This window comes from Ursus maritimus, unplaced genomic scaffold (assembly GCF_017311325.1).
Source record: "Ursus maritimus isolate PB19 unplaced genomic scaffold, ASM1731132v1 scaffold_25, whole genome shotgun sequence".
NCBI classification, from domain to species: domain Eukaryota; kingdom Metazoa; phylum Chordata; class Mammalia; order Carnivora; family Ursidae; genus Ursus; species Ursus maritimus.
Genome location: NW_024425008.1, coordinates 37,837,366 through 37,850,456, shown reverse-complemented (window position 1 = coordinate 37,850,456; position 13,091 = coordinate 37,837,366). Strand labels below are relative to the sequence as shown.

Genomic DNA, 13,091 nt, shown 5'->3' with positions numbered 1-13,091 from the left:
TTCAAATAAATTTTCTGCCCCCTTTCCTCTCTTCTTCTTCTGGGATTCCTGTAATATGAATGTTATTATGTTTGATGGAGTCACTGAATTCCCTAAGTCTATTCTTGTGTTGCATAATTCTTTTTTCTCTCTTTTCAGCTTGATTACTTTGCATTGCTCTGTGTTCTAGGTCATTAATTTGTTCCTCTGCTTCTTCCACCTCGCTCATTCCAACAAGCATGTTTCTCATTTTGTTTATTGAGCCCTTAATCTCTGCTATGTTATTCCTTATTTCTGTGTTAAGGGTCTCATTCATGTCTTTCACTCTTTTCTCAAGTCCAGTGATCATCTTTATGATCATTACTTTAAATTCTCTATCAGGCACTTTAATTTATATCAGTTTTGTTTGGATCTCTGGCCATGGCCTTGTCCTGCTTTTTCATTTGGGATCAATTTCTCTGTCTTCTCATTATGTCTAAGTCTCTGTGCCTGTTTCTGTGTTAAGAAAGTCAGCTATATCTCTTGTTCTTAAGGATAAGACTCCTTTGTTGTTGAATATATCCATAGTTCATTCTTTTGCATTGCTGAGTAGTGACCCACTATAGGGATACATTACAATGTTTATCAATTCATATTTGAGTTGTTTCCAGTTTTTGGTTATTGTGAATAAAGATGCTATGAACACTATTGTTCAAATCTTTGTGGGAGATGTATTCATTCCTCTTGGACAAATAGATAGGAGTGAAATTACTGGGTCTTTGGGGTAGGTATGTGCTTAATTAACATTATGGGAAACTATCAAACAGTTTTCCAAAGTGATTCACTATTTTGCTCTCCTGCCATCAATGGAAGAGTACTCTTGTTTCTCCACATTCTCACTAACATTTGGTTTTGTCAATATTTTTAATTTTAGCCATTCTAACGGGTATAAAACAGCATTTCATTGTTATTTTATTTTGTATTTTCCTGATGACCAATGATGATGTGCACCTTTTCATGTACTGATCATCTGCACATCCTTTGAGAAGGATCTGTTCAGTCTTTTGCCCATATTTTACTGAATTGTCTTTTGTTATTGATTTGTAGGAATTCTTTATATATTGCAGATAGAGGTCCTTTGTTAATTGTATGTATTAAAATATTTTCGTCTTGTCTATATCAGTCAGGAAGGGGAAACCACATAGTTTGAACAGGAAAAGTTTAATATACTTAAGAATTCTTAAAAATAACAGGAGATTGAAGAACAAAAGATTGGCCAGTGAAAAATAAAAATAGCTTTAAAGACTATAGAAATAGTAGTTATAAAGAGCAGATACTATCCCTAGGACTGAGATAAAGTGTCCAAGGAAGAAGCCCCACCAGAGCCGAGAGGCAGATCTTGCTGAAGGCACTGGCTATGCTTACCAAATGGCCGACAGGAATGTCACTGTGATGCCACATCAGTAGAACTTGTTAGAAATATTCCTCTAGCGTGCTGATGAAGGCTGTTCATAGGGAGATGTCTCACTGGAGCACTCTGCTACAAAACTGCCTGAGGGAAGTACCAAGTGAAGCTGCTTGCTACTGGGTGCTGCTGGCCACTGTGCACTATAGCACATGGGTGCTAGAGAAGCTGAAAATATTGCAGGAGCCTGAAGCTTAAATAGGAGTCTGTGAACCAGCATACCAAAGTCCTTTACTGACAAAGGTGGCAATGGAAAAATATATAAATGTCCCAGAGTATGTAGAGAAGGGTGAATTTGGAGGTAACAGGCCATAAATTGATAACAGGGACACTGTGGTTTGCCTTTTCATTTTCTTAACTGTTGTCTTTTGATGTGCAAAAGTTTTTATTTTCTATTAAGTCTACTTTATCAGTGTTTTTCTTTTATGGTTAATGATTTTGTGTACTCTAATAAGTCTTTGTTTAACTCAGGTTCTCAAAGATATCCCCTTACGTTTCTTCTAGAAGTTTATAGTTTTAGGGGCTCCTGGGTGGCTCAGTCAGTTGAGTGTCTTACTCTTGATTTTGGCTCAGGTTGTGATCTCAGGGTCATGAGATCTGGCCCTGTGTTGGGCTCTGCGGTCAGCGTGGTATCTGCTGGAGATTCTCTCTCTCCCTCTGCCCCTCCCCACTCTCTCTAAATACATATATAAATATATAAAATCTTTTTTCCCCCCAAATTATGTCAAATTGATTGTCAGGTTGTCAAATAATCCTTTATTGAAATATTTTCCTTTGTAGTTAACTAGCTGGGCATTCCACTACACCACTATTGATGTCATCTATGATGTCATGAGAGTGGTGGCCATCAACATTGCAGCCCACAGACTGGGCAGTCCCCAGGATCTCTTTAATGGTTCCAGGGAGTTGCCTGGCTAAAGATCGGTTTTGCATTTGTCAGGCAATATTGACAATCTCATCAAAAGTGGTATTTCCACTGTGCTTAATGGTTTTCTGTCTCTTTCTATCTCTTGGTGGTTCTTTGAAGGCTTTGATAATCAGGACAGAGGCAGAAGATACCACTTCAATCTGGGCCTGTCTGTTCTGAATGGTCAGTTTCACTATAATCCTTAAACCCTTCCAATCACTGGTCACTTTGGCGATGTCATCACCAACATTTTTGGAGACAGACCCAATGGGCCGATCTTCAGGGCCAGGGCAGACTCTGGTGGCACCAACTTTGCCACAAGTGCACCTCAGGTACACAACTTTGATCTCATTGGAGTCGAACTCAGGGGGCATGGTGGAGGCAGCTGGTGTTGGATGAACCTGGATTCTGGATGACCGAAGATAGTTGCACCTTTGCCTCCTCCAAGCCAAAAGCCAAAAGCCAAAAGCCATAAGCCATATAATCTTTTTTTTTTTTTTAAGTTTATAGTTTCAGCTTTTATATTTAGGTCAATGATACATCTCAAATTAATTTTTGTGAAGTGTGTAGGAGTTGAGGTTCATGTTTTACATATATTTACCATTTTGCTGTAGTACCATTTGTTGAGAAGTCTTTCTTTTCCCTGTTGCACCAGCTTATTAGACAACCCCCTTGCTATCTTTGTAAAAAAAAAATCAAGTGACTACATATGTGAAGGTTTATTTCTGGATTTCCTGTTCTGGTCCACTGATCTATTTGTCCTTACTTACGACACCATCACATTGTTTTGATTATTGTAACTTGACAGTAAATTTTGAAATCAGAAAGTATATATCCACCAATTTTGATTTTTTTCCCAAGATTGGGTTCTGTTTTTCCACATAAATTTTAGAATCAACTTGTCAACTTCTAAAAAAAAAAATCCCGTTGAGATTTTGATTGGGATTGAATTGAATCTATAACTTTAAGAGAATTGAGCTTTTAAATCTATAACCGTGGTACTTAACTCTGTTCTTATTTTGGTCTTTTAAAATTGCTCTGTGAAATATTTCTTAGTTTTCAGTGTACAGGACTACCAGTTAGTACCAAATTAATGCTTATTGAATTAAAGTCTCTTCTTTCATTTACTACCAGTATGTAGTCTAAATCCTTTGAGCACTCATCAGCACCCAGCCATCATCCTATAACTCCACCTCCATTACTCTGTTGAAACCACATTTTCCATAGCCATAAGTGGTTTCCTTATTACTTCTTTTTTTTTTTAAGATTTATTTATTTATTTGAGAGAGGGAGAGAAAGCAAGCACAGGGAGAGGCAGAGGGAGGGGGAGAGAAACCTTAGCAGACTCCACACTGAGTGCAGAGCCTGATGCAGGACTTGATCTTATGATCCTGAGATCATGACCTGAACTGAAACCAAGAGCCAGATGCTTAACCAACTGTGCCACCCAGGGGCCCCTCCTTATTACTTCTAAGTCCTCATTTTCCGTTACCTTTCTATAGCTCTTAAAGTCACCTACAACCTCCTCTTTGAAACTCTCTATGCATTTGGCCTTCATTCTACTGCATTATCCTGACTGTCCTTTAACTTTGTTGACTACCCATTCTGACTCTTCTTTGCTTATTTACTCCCTAACCATGAGTAGTCCCTCAGACTCAGCACTCAACTCTGTCTTCTCTTCTGCTTACTGCTTCTACCTCATAGAACCAGTTACTCAAAACCTAAATATAAATTCCAATCATCTTCCAAGTGAATGATTTCCAAATTTATATGTATCCCCATCCATCAATCTTTTGTGGAATGAGTGAGAAATAAATATTATCAGCCCTATCCCTTTCAGGGGTAAACTTGAGTCATCTATCTCCAACTGCCTTCTAGACTCATGAGTCATCATCACCATCTCAAGTATAATATACCAAAGTCTGAATTTACTATCTTCTCTCCTCCTTAATATCTTCAGCTCCTCCTCCTCTAGACATCATCATTGAGGCCTTTACTGTCACAGCCAATTAGTGAGAAAGTTGTTTCAATTCTTTCTTTTGCATAGTTTTCATCTGTCCTGTCTTTTCCACTTCCAGTCACTCTTCGGATTTTGCATAAAAACTCCTCAATTATTACCAAACTAATTTTCCTGTTTCTGGTCTTCTATCACTTTCATTTCAACTTTCACACCATTGTTTGATTAATCTTTTAAGATCACCTTTATCTCACAACTTCCCTACTCAAACAGTCGTCTTCAGTGATCACTCACCTCTGAATTCCTTAACACTTATCCTTCCACATTTATTCAATCCTTTGCCCAGGAATTTAGATGTGTTCTTTATAATAATTCTACTCTGTCCCCTGAGATTTATTTCTATACTAATGTGAACATGTTTTAACTATATTCTTTTAATAAGTTTTCATCTGTTTCAAAAGTTTCTTGGGTTTTCTCATCCATTTATTTTTCCAAATTAACTTTAAAACATGTTGCTAAATTATTTGAAAAAAACTTGTTGGAATTTCATAATCCCATGTACTTTATAGATTTATTTCAAGAGAATTAAGATCTTTATATTTTTTATATTTTTTTCATTCAAGAATAAGCAACTTCTCTCCATTTATTCCAGGTTTTTATGTTTCTATTAAGTTTTCTGGTTTTCTTCATGTGACTGCACACATTTTTAGTCTATCTATTACAAAATATTTAATGGATTTTGTAATCATTATGAATAGATTCTTTTTCTTCCTTCCTTTTTTCTTTCTTTCTCTTTCTTTCTTTCTTTCTCTTTTTTCCTTCCTTCCTTCCTTCCTTCCTTCCTTCCTTCCTTCCTTCCTTCCTCTAGTTCCTATTTAACCTATTGAATTCACTTTATTATAGAGAATCTCAAACAAGATAAACACTTTCTAGGTGATTTTGTGGATTTGGCTATATATAGATATAGAAACAAAGATATATAGATATGTGTGTGTAATTTGTTTTGTTTTAAATAAACAGTGAATGCAGAAACGTTTTCTCTCATTACATAGCTTGATTTCAGGTACCATACTTCTGACTGGGTACTTGAACTGCATAACCTAAAGCACAGTTTATATTCATTGAGAAAATGTGCAAATATCCATGAAATGACTATATTTATTTCATTCTGTTTCTTGTTACTTGTGTTTTTCTTCTAATCTTAATGAGAATCAGAATATTTCTATTCTAATGAGTTAAAAAGAGCAGGCTATTTATTTTCCTGAATGTTATGCACCCAGAGTAAAACAACAAAGACAGTATTAACAAAAGATTTAGTGCATGTTATGTGAATGTGCTCCCAAGTGAAGATTAATAAAACAATGCTTATAAAAAAAGGAATGTTTAAATATATTGGTTATCCTAATATATTATTTATCCTAATTATCTCATTTGTCAGTACTGAAAAAAAATACGTATATCCTCTGAAGTTTTTCTAACACTGGAATTTGCCATCAAAGCCAGAGGCAATTACATCCTACTGAGTGCACATTAAAGCAATCTAGAAACAGTTATTAAAATACATATATCCCTTTGCAGAAATACCAAGAGATGCAATAGCTGGATCATATAGTAAGACTACATTTACTTCTATAAAAAAAACTGCTAAACTATTTTCCATTCCATTCCATTTAGCTGTACCATTCTGCACCTAACACGTCCCTAAAACAATAAAGCCTATTTTTTTAAAAGGGGAAAAAGAAAGGAAAAAAAATACATCTACCCCAGTTCTGCCAAGATGGAGTATTTTTTTTCCTCCTAGGACCTCCTCCTTGCAACTAAAAAACCCTGGGCATACACAACAAACAAAGATAGGAAGACTCTGAAAGATAGTAAACTGCCCAGGGACCTCAGGACTCGAGGAAAAACATAGTGATGAATTCCTGAGTTTCCTTGTTGCCTCCCACATATCCCGGACAAGGAACTGCAGAAGCCTCCAAACTGAAACCATGAACAGGCATAGGCAAAAACCAAAACCAAAACCAAAACACTTCCATGAAAAATCTGTTTCCCCTAGCCAAAGAACTGAAGGTCCTAAAAACAGAAAAAGTGAGAAAGTTGTTTCAATTCTTTCCTTTTCATAGTTTTCATCTGTCCTGTCTTTTCCACTTCTAGTCACTCTTCAGATTTTGCATAAAAACTACTCAATTATTACAATTATTTCCTAACTAATTTTCCTGTTTCTGGTCTTCTATCACTTTCATTTCAACTTTCACACCACTGTTTGATTAATCTTTTAAGATCACCTTTATCTCACAACTTCCCTACTCAGTCATCTTCAGTGATCACTCACCTCTGAATTCCTTAACACTGGGCAATACCTACCCCACTCCAGGCAGACATCAGTGGGAAAACCCCACTCCTAAAAAAGTTCAAATAGCTCACAGGAAGGCAAGAGAAGACAAACAGAAAAAACAAACAGAAAACAATAAAATGACTGACTTAATCCTCAACATATCAGTTATTCCCTTAAATGGAAATAGTTTAAATACACCAATCAAAAGACAGAGGTTGGCAGAGTGGCCGAGAAAACATCATCCAAAAATATGCTGTATAGAATAAATTCACTTCAAATACAATGACATGAGTAGGTTTAAAGTAAAATAGAGATCAGGTGACATCAAAATGACAGAATAGGAAGTCCTAGCTCTCATTCCCACCCCCCAACCAACACAGATTTAAAAACATAAATTACAAAATACCTTTATGAGAAGTCCAGAATTCAGTTAAGAAGTTGCAGTATCCCAGGTAAGTAAAAAACCTGAGATCAGCTGCAGTAAAACAGGTAAGAAGAGCAATTTCACTTTTTTGGCATCAGTCCCCCAAACCTGGCACAGCTTATCACAGAGAGAGATTGTGACTCCTTCCTGGGGCGGGGGGAGAAGGCAGAGTGAGGAGAACATCCAACACCCCCAGGCCTTCAGTGCTGCAAATCAATTAATGTGATATACCGCATTAATAAAATGAAGAATAAAAATCACACGATCTTCTCAACAGATGCAGAAAAAGCATTTGATAAAATTCAATACCTTTTCATGATAAAACTCTCAACATACTAGGTATAGAAGGAATTTTATGCCCTTTTTTTTTACTCTGAACTTAATATATTTGTATTTGAGTAGACAAGTCAAGTAAATTGAAGTAAATTGAACATGCACAAAATTCTTTACTATGAAAATAAATGGTTCCAATGTTTTTTAATAAAAAACTAATTTGTAAAAAAATAAAGTAAAATACTAGAAAGAGATAACAGGGATGCCTGGGTGGCTCAGTTGGTTAAACATCTGCCTTATGTTATCATAAAAATGTATGCAAACTCATGTACATACACACATATATTCACAAACACATAAGAGTTTTTGTCATTATTTCCCTTTATTAAAAGGGGATTTATATTACACACATTTTTCACTTTGTTTCCTTACTCAACTTTGTGAGAATTCTTTCAAATCAATTGGTATAGCTTTAATTCATTTTTAATAGATGTATATTATATATCATAATTATTCTATCACTACCAAATTCATGAGTAGTCACTTGTTTCTGAGTTTTGCCACTAAGAACAAATTCAGTAAGTGCTTATATGTTTTTATATCCTGATGGATTTATTTCTATGGAATAAACTCTCAGGCCTGAAATTAATGGGACTGTTAATCCCATTATGAGAGATTTGGTCTGTAGTCTTTTGCTTTCTTTTTCTTTTTTTCTTTTCTTTCTTTTTTTTTTTTTTTTGTGCTGTCTTTGTCTAACTTTGGTGTAATAGCAGCCTTATAAAATGAGTTGGGAGATGTTTCCTCCTCTTCCATTTCCTAGAACAGATTATGTACAATGGGTGTTAATTCTTCTTCTTTTTTTAAATGATTTTATTTATTTATTTGAGAGAGAGAGCGAGCACAATAAGGGGGAGTGGCAGGCAGAGGGAAAGAGAGAGAAAGAGGCTTCTTGCTGAGCAGGGAGCCCGACACAGGGCTTGATCCCAGGACTTTGGGATCATGACCCGAGCCAAAGGCAGATGCTTAACAACTGAGCCACTAGGCGCCTCTGGGTGTTAATTCTTTAAATGTTTCGTAGAATTTTCCAGTGAGCCTACCTGGACCTAATGATTCCTTTGGGGGGTGCTTTTTTTTTTTAATAAAGATTTTTATTTATTTATTTGAGAGAGAGAGAGAGAGAGTGAGCAAGAGAGAGCACAAGCAGGGGGAGCAGCAGGCTGAAGGAGAAGCAGGCTCCCTGCTGAGCAAGGAGTCTAATACAAGACATGATCCCAGGACCCTGGAATCATGACCTGAGCCGAAGGCAGATGCTTAACCAACTGAGCCACCCAGGCACTCCTGGGGGAGCTTTTCAGTTACAAACTAAATTTCCTTTATTGTTGTCAGACTTGAGGTTTTCTACTTCATCTTGGTTGAATTCTGATAGTTTGTGATATTTGAGGAATTCATTCATTTCTTCTAAGTTTATAAAGTTGTTCATAGTTGTGATGGTTAATTTTATGTGTCAACTTGGTTGGACCACAGTGCATAGATATTTGTCCAAACATTATTCTGGATGTTTCTCTGTGGGTGTTTTTGGATGAGATTAACATTTAAATTGGTAGATTTTGATTAAAGCAGATTGCCCTCCATAATGTGACTGGGCCTCATCCGATCAGTTAAAGGCCTGAATAGTACAGAGACTCGTCTCCTCTGACCAAGGAGAAATACTGCACCAGATGGCTTTTGGACTTGGACTACAACGTTAGCTCTTCCTGGGCCCCTAGCCTTCATACTTGAACTGCAACATTGGCTCTTCTCTGGGTTTTCAACTTGGTAGTTTTAGAATTGAACTGCAGCACTGGCTTTTTCCTGGATCACCATGCAGATTTTGGACTGCCAGCCTCCATAACACATGAGCCAATTCCTTAAAAAAAGTCTCTTTCTATACATATACATCTTATCAGTTCTGTTTCTCTGGAGAATCCAACTAATAATTATTTCCTCCTAATGGCTGCAGGACCTGTAGTAATAGTCTCTGTTTAATTGCTAGTATTGGTGATGTGGGTCTTCACTCTTTTTATCTTTGTTGGTATCATTAGAGATTTATCAATTTATTGGTTTTTTAAAAAAAAAAACCCAGTTTTTTGTTTTATTGATTTTTTTCTATTGTTTCCAATTACATTAATTTCTGCTCTTCATCATTTTATTCCTTCACCTTGCTTTAGATTTATTTTGTCTTCTTTTTCTAGTTTCTTGAGGTAGGAACTTCAATTATTTAGTTAAGATCTTTTTTTCCTAATATTAGCATTTAATACTCAGCACTGCTTTAGCTGCATCCCCCATATTTTCATATGTTGTATTTTCACTTTCTTTCAGTTCTATGTATTTTTAAATTTTTCTTTGAGACTTCCTCTTTGATTTATGGATTATTTAGAAGTGTGTTATTTTATTTCCAAGTGTTTGAAGAGTTTCCTAACCTTTTTCTATTATTGATTTCTACTCTGGCTCCATTATGGTTACAGAATATACTGTTTGATTTCAGTTCTTTTAAGCATGTTGATATATTTTCTGTGGCCCAGGATATGGTCTATCTTGGTACATGTTTCATGGGCTCTAGAATAAAAAAACTGTATATTTTGCTGTTGCAGGCAGAGTATTCTGTATATTTCAGCTAGATCCTGTTGGTTGATTGTGTTGTTCAGATCTTATAGTTTGCCATCTAGTAGTTGTTTAGTAGTAATTGCTGAGAGTGGGATATTTAAGTCCCTGGTGTGCAATTATGGATTTGTCTATTTCTCCTACCAGTTTTTGTTTCATAGTTTTGGGGCTCTGTCGTTTGGTGTATACACATTTAAGATTAAGTCTTCCTAATGAATTGATCCTTTCATCATGTGTAATGTGCCTCTTTGTCTCTTGTAATTTTTATTGTTTTGAAGTCTATCTTATTTGATGTTAATATAGCCACTCCTGCTTTAAAAAAAATAATTTGTATGGTTTTTTTTTTTTTTCCAGAGAGACGGGGCACAAGAAGGGGAACAGCAGAGGGAGAGGGAGAAGCAGGTTCCCCGCTGAGCAGGGAGCCCGATGTGAGGCTTGATCCCAGGACCCTGGTATCATGACCTGAGCCGAAAGCAGATGCTTAACTGACTGAGCCACCCAGGCACCCCCAGAAACACTTTAAAAAGCATCAAGTTATCTGTTTTTGATAGTTTGGTAGTAACAACCATTAAAACCCTTAAGGGCTGGCACATTTTATAGAGGCCAATTTTAATAAACTTCTCAACTTGTTACATGATTGTTTTTCCTTTTGAGTCAATTTTGATAATTATTTTTTTAGAAAATCATTCACTCCATCAAAATAATCTTGTCAAACCTTCCCATTTTGCAAGAGAAGCTTGAAAGAAGAAGTCTTATTAATATTCCTTTTATTAAAAATAATGTTAGACTTACATTCATGTTAATACCTTATATAATCACAGTACAATGATTAAAACCAGAAAATTGGGGCGCCTGGGTGGCTCAGTCGTTAAGCGTCTGCCTTCGGCTCAGGGTGTGATCCTGGCATTCTGGGATCTAGCCCCACATCAGGCTCCTCTGCTGGGAGCCTGCTTCTTCCTCTCCCACTCCCCCTGCTTGTCTCTCTCTCACTGGCCGTTGCTGTGTCAAATAAATAAATCTTTAAAAAAAATAAAAATAAAACCAGAAAATTAACATTGATACAACAGTATTAACTCATGTGCATACCTTCAAATTTCACCAATTGTCCCCCTAATATCCTTTTTTCTGAAACAGGATCTAATCCAGATACCACACTGCATTTAGTCATTTCTCCTTTGTCCTGATTTTAGCAATTACTTATAACACTGTGCAAGATTAACAAGACCCTCAGACCTCCAGTTTGCTACTTCTGGACAAGCAAGGCATGGCTGAAATGTACGTCTTATGTGTTATCAGCAACAGCTACCCTGGAACTCAAGTCAATGTGGGGATGAAGGAGAGCTGACAGAGTGTAGAGGAGTGAGTGTTCATTACATCTCTTCTTTCCTCAGTTTGCCAGACGGATCTTTTTTGTACTTCTTGCATCATATGGAAACCAGTTTTTATTTGCTTATTCTGGGATTCCCTACATCTTGCATGGCCTAGCATATAGAACATGTTGAATACTTGTTAAATAAATGAGTGAATTCTGACAAGGACAAAATGCTTGCTGTTCATTTGGAAAAAGTTTCTACTAGCAAGAAAGTATATATGCTATATTGTCATGGACATGGTGTTTTTGTTTATCTATAATCTATTTTCCCTTCTTTCAGAACAGGAATCTCATTTTCCTTTTAGAAACTATTTCCCCTGACTCCATGCAGTCTTGGTAGAACCATCGATCAAGATATCAGGGAGTGACCACATGACCTAGGTTAGGCCAATCAGCCTTTACTTGACATGCTGAGCAGGGAGCCTGTCCTGGGGCTCAATCCATTGACCCCAACAGCATGATCTGAGCTGAAATCAAGAGTTGAGGCCCAGCCGACTGAGCCACCCAGGTGACCTATATCTTTTTTTTTTTTTAATTTTTATTTATTTATGTGACAGAGAGACAGCCAGCGAGAGAGGGAACACAAGCAGGGGGAGTGGGAGAGGAAGAAGCAGGCTCATAGCGGAGGAGCCTGATGTGGGACTCGATCCCAGAACGCCGGGATCACGCCCTGAGCCGAAGGCAGACGCTTAACGACTGCGCTACCCAGGCGCCCCATCCTATATCTTAATACAACAGTGAGATGAGATATAGCAAAGGATACTGTACTATTTTTTCATGAAAAAAAATTAGTTCACTTTAGAAAACAACGATTAGGCATTTTTTCAAGCTACCACATTAACATTTACTAAATTTAGTATCACCTTCTTAAATAGATAGTATGTTAATCTGAAAATATGCATTATAAAAATTTTACCTCTAATTCCTTGGTAATAGCTGACCCACTGTTTTCTAAAATAACCCACCCTGTAGCAGTTCTCATAGTTGACTTACAATAGAAAAAATAAAAATAATGACATATTTGAACCATTTGCTTATAAGAGTAAATCTGGACACATTTTGTGTTATTTTTCTTATGTGTTTACAATATAGAATTTGGAGACATTACAAAAGGATTCTTATTAGTAGTTTATAAATCCATGCTTATTAACATTATAATAAAAATACATGTATTTGCATCCAATTTCATTTCTTAAATTACAAAGATGTGGTAAGCATTGACCATCAAATGTCATCTCTCATATATTGATAGCCCAGAGAAAAGGTAACTATATTTGAAGTCCTGGAAAAAATTGCTAAGCCTTCAGCATTCCCTTGTCAAAGTAATTTTCATAACTAACAAGGAGCAATAAATGACAAAAAACAGGAATACAAATAGTTTTACATTATGTCAGTACTTACAATTGATACATCCACCAGGCTTAGCCTCTGATGATCTTAATTCTGAAGTGCCATTTCCTTTAAGAACTAAAGGAAAATACATGAAAGTTCCCATGAAATTCAAATAGTTATTTTAGATCGGTCTTGATTTTACAAACAGGAAGAAACAGATCATGAAACATGTTAAATTTAAATAAAAGAATTATTTCTCTTATACAGCATTTTTGGCATTCTTCCTTGTTATCTAAACCAGAAAATATGCAACTGTGTGTATGGATTGGTGAAAACTCTTAGAAGTAAAATGGCAGTGGTATACCTCAACAGAGCTAACCCTCAGTGTATTTTCTATAATCCTTGTTCTGTTTTAGGCCACCTGTACC

The 13,091-nt window shown here is 36.3% G+C and overlaps 1 protein-coding gene across 1 annotated transcript; it reads right to left on the bottom strand.

Moving 5' to 3' along the window:
- Positions 1 to 2,162: 2,162 nt before the first annotated feature.
- LOC103672629 (60S ribosomal protein L12-like) lies at positions 2,163 to 2,917 on the bottom strand. Its single transcript, XM_040641280.1, has one exon. It carries the CDS (start codon positions 2,801 to 2,803, stop codon positions 2,360 to 2,362), a length of 444 nt encoding a protein of 147 aa, XP_040497214.1. The 5' UTR covers positions 2,804 to 2,917; the 3' UTR covers positions 2,163 to 2,359.
- Positions 2,918 to 13,091: the final 10,174 nt, after the last annotated feature.

Coding starts and splice junctions, on each gene's coding strand:
- LOC103672629 (XM_040641280.1), bottom strand. CDS start 2,803: ATGGCTTTTGGCTTTTGGCTTTTGGCTTGGAGGAGGCAAAGGTGCAAC.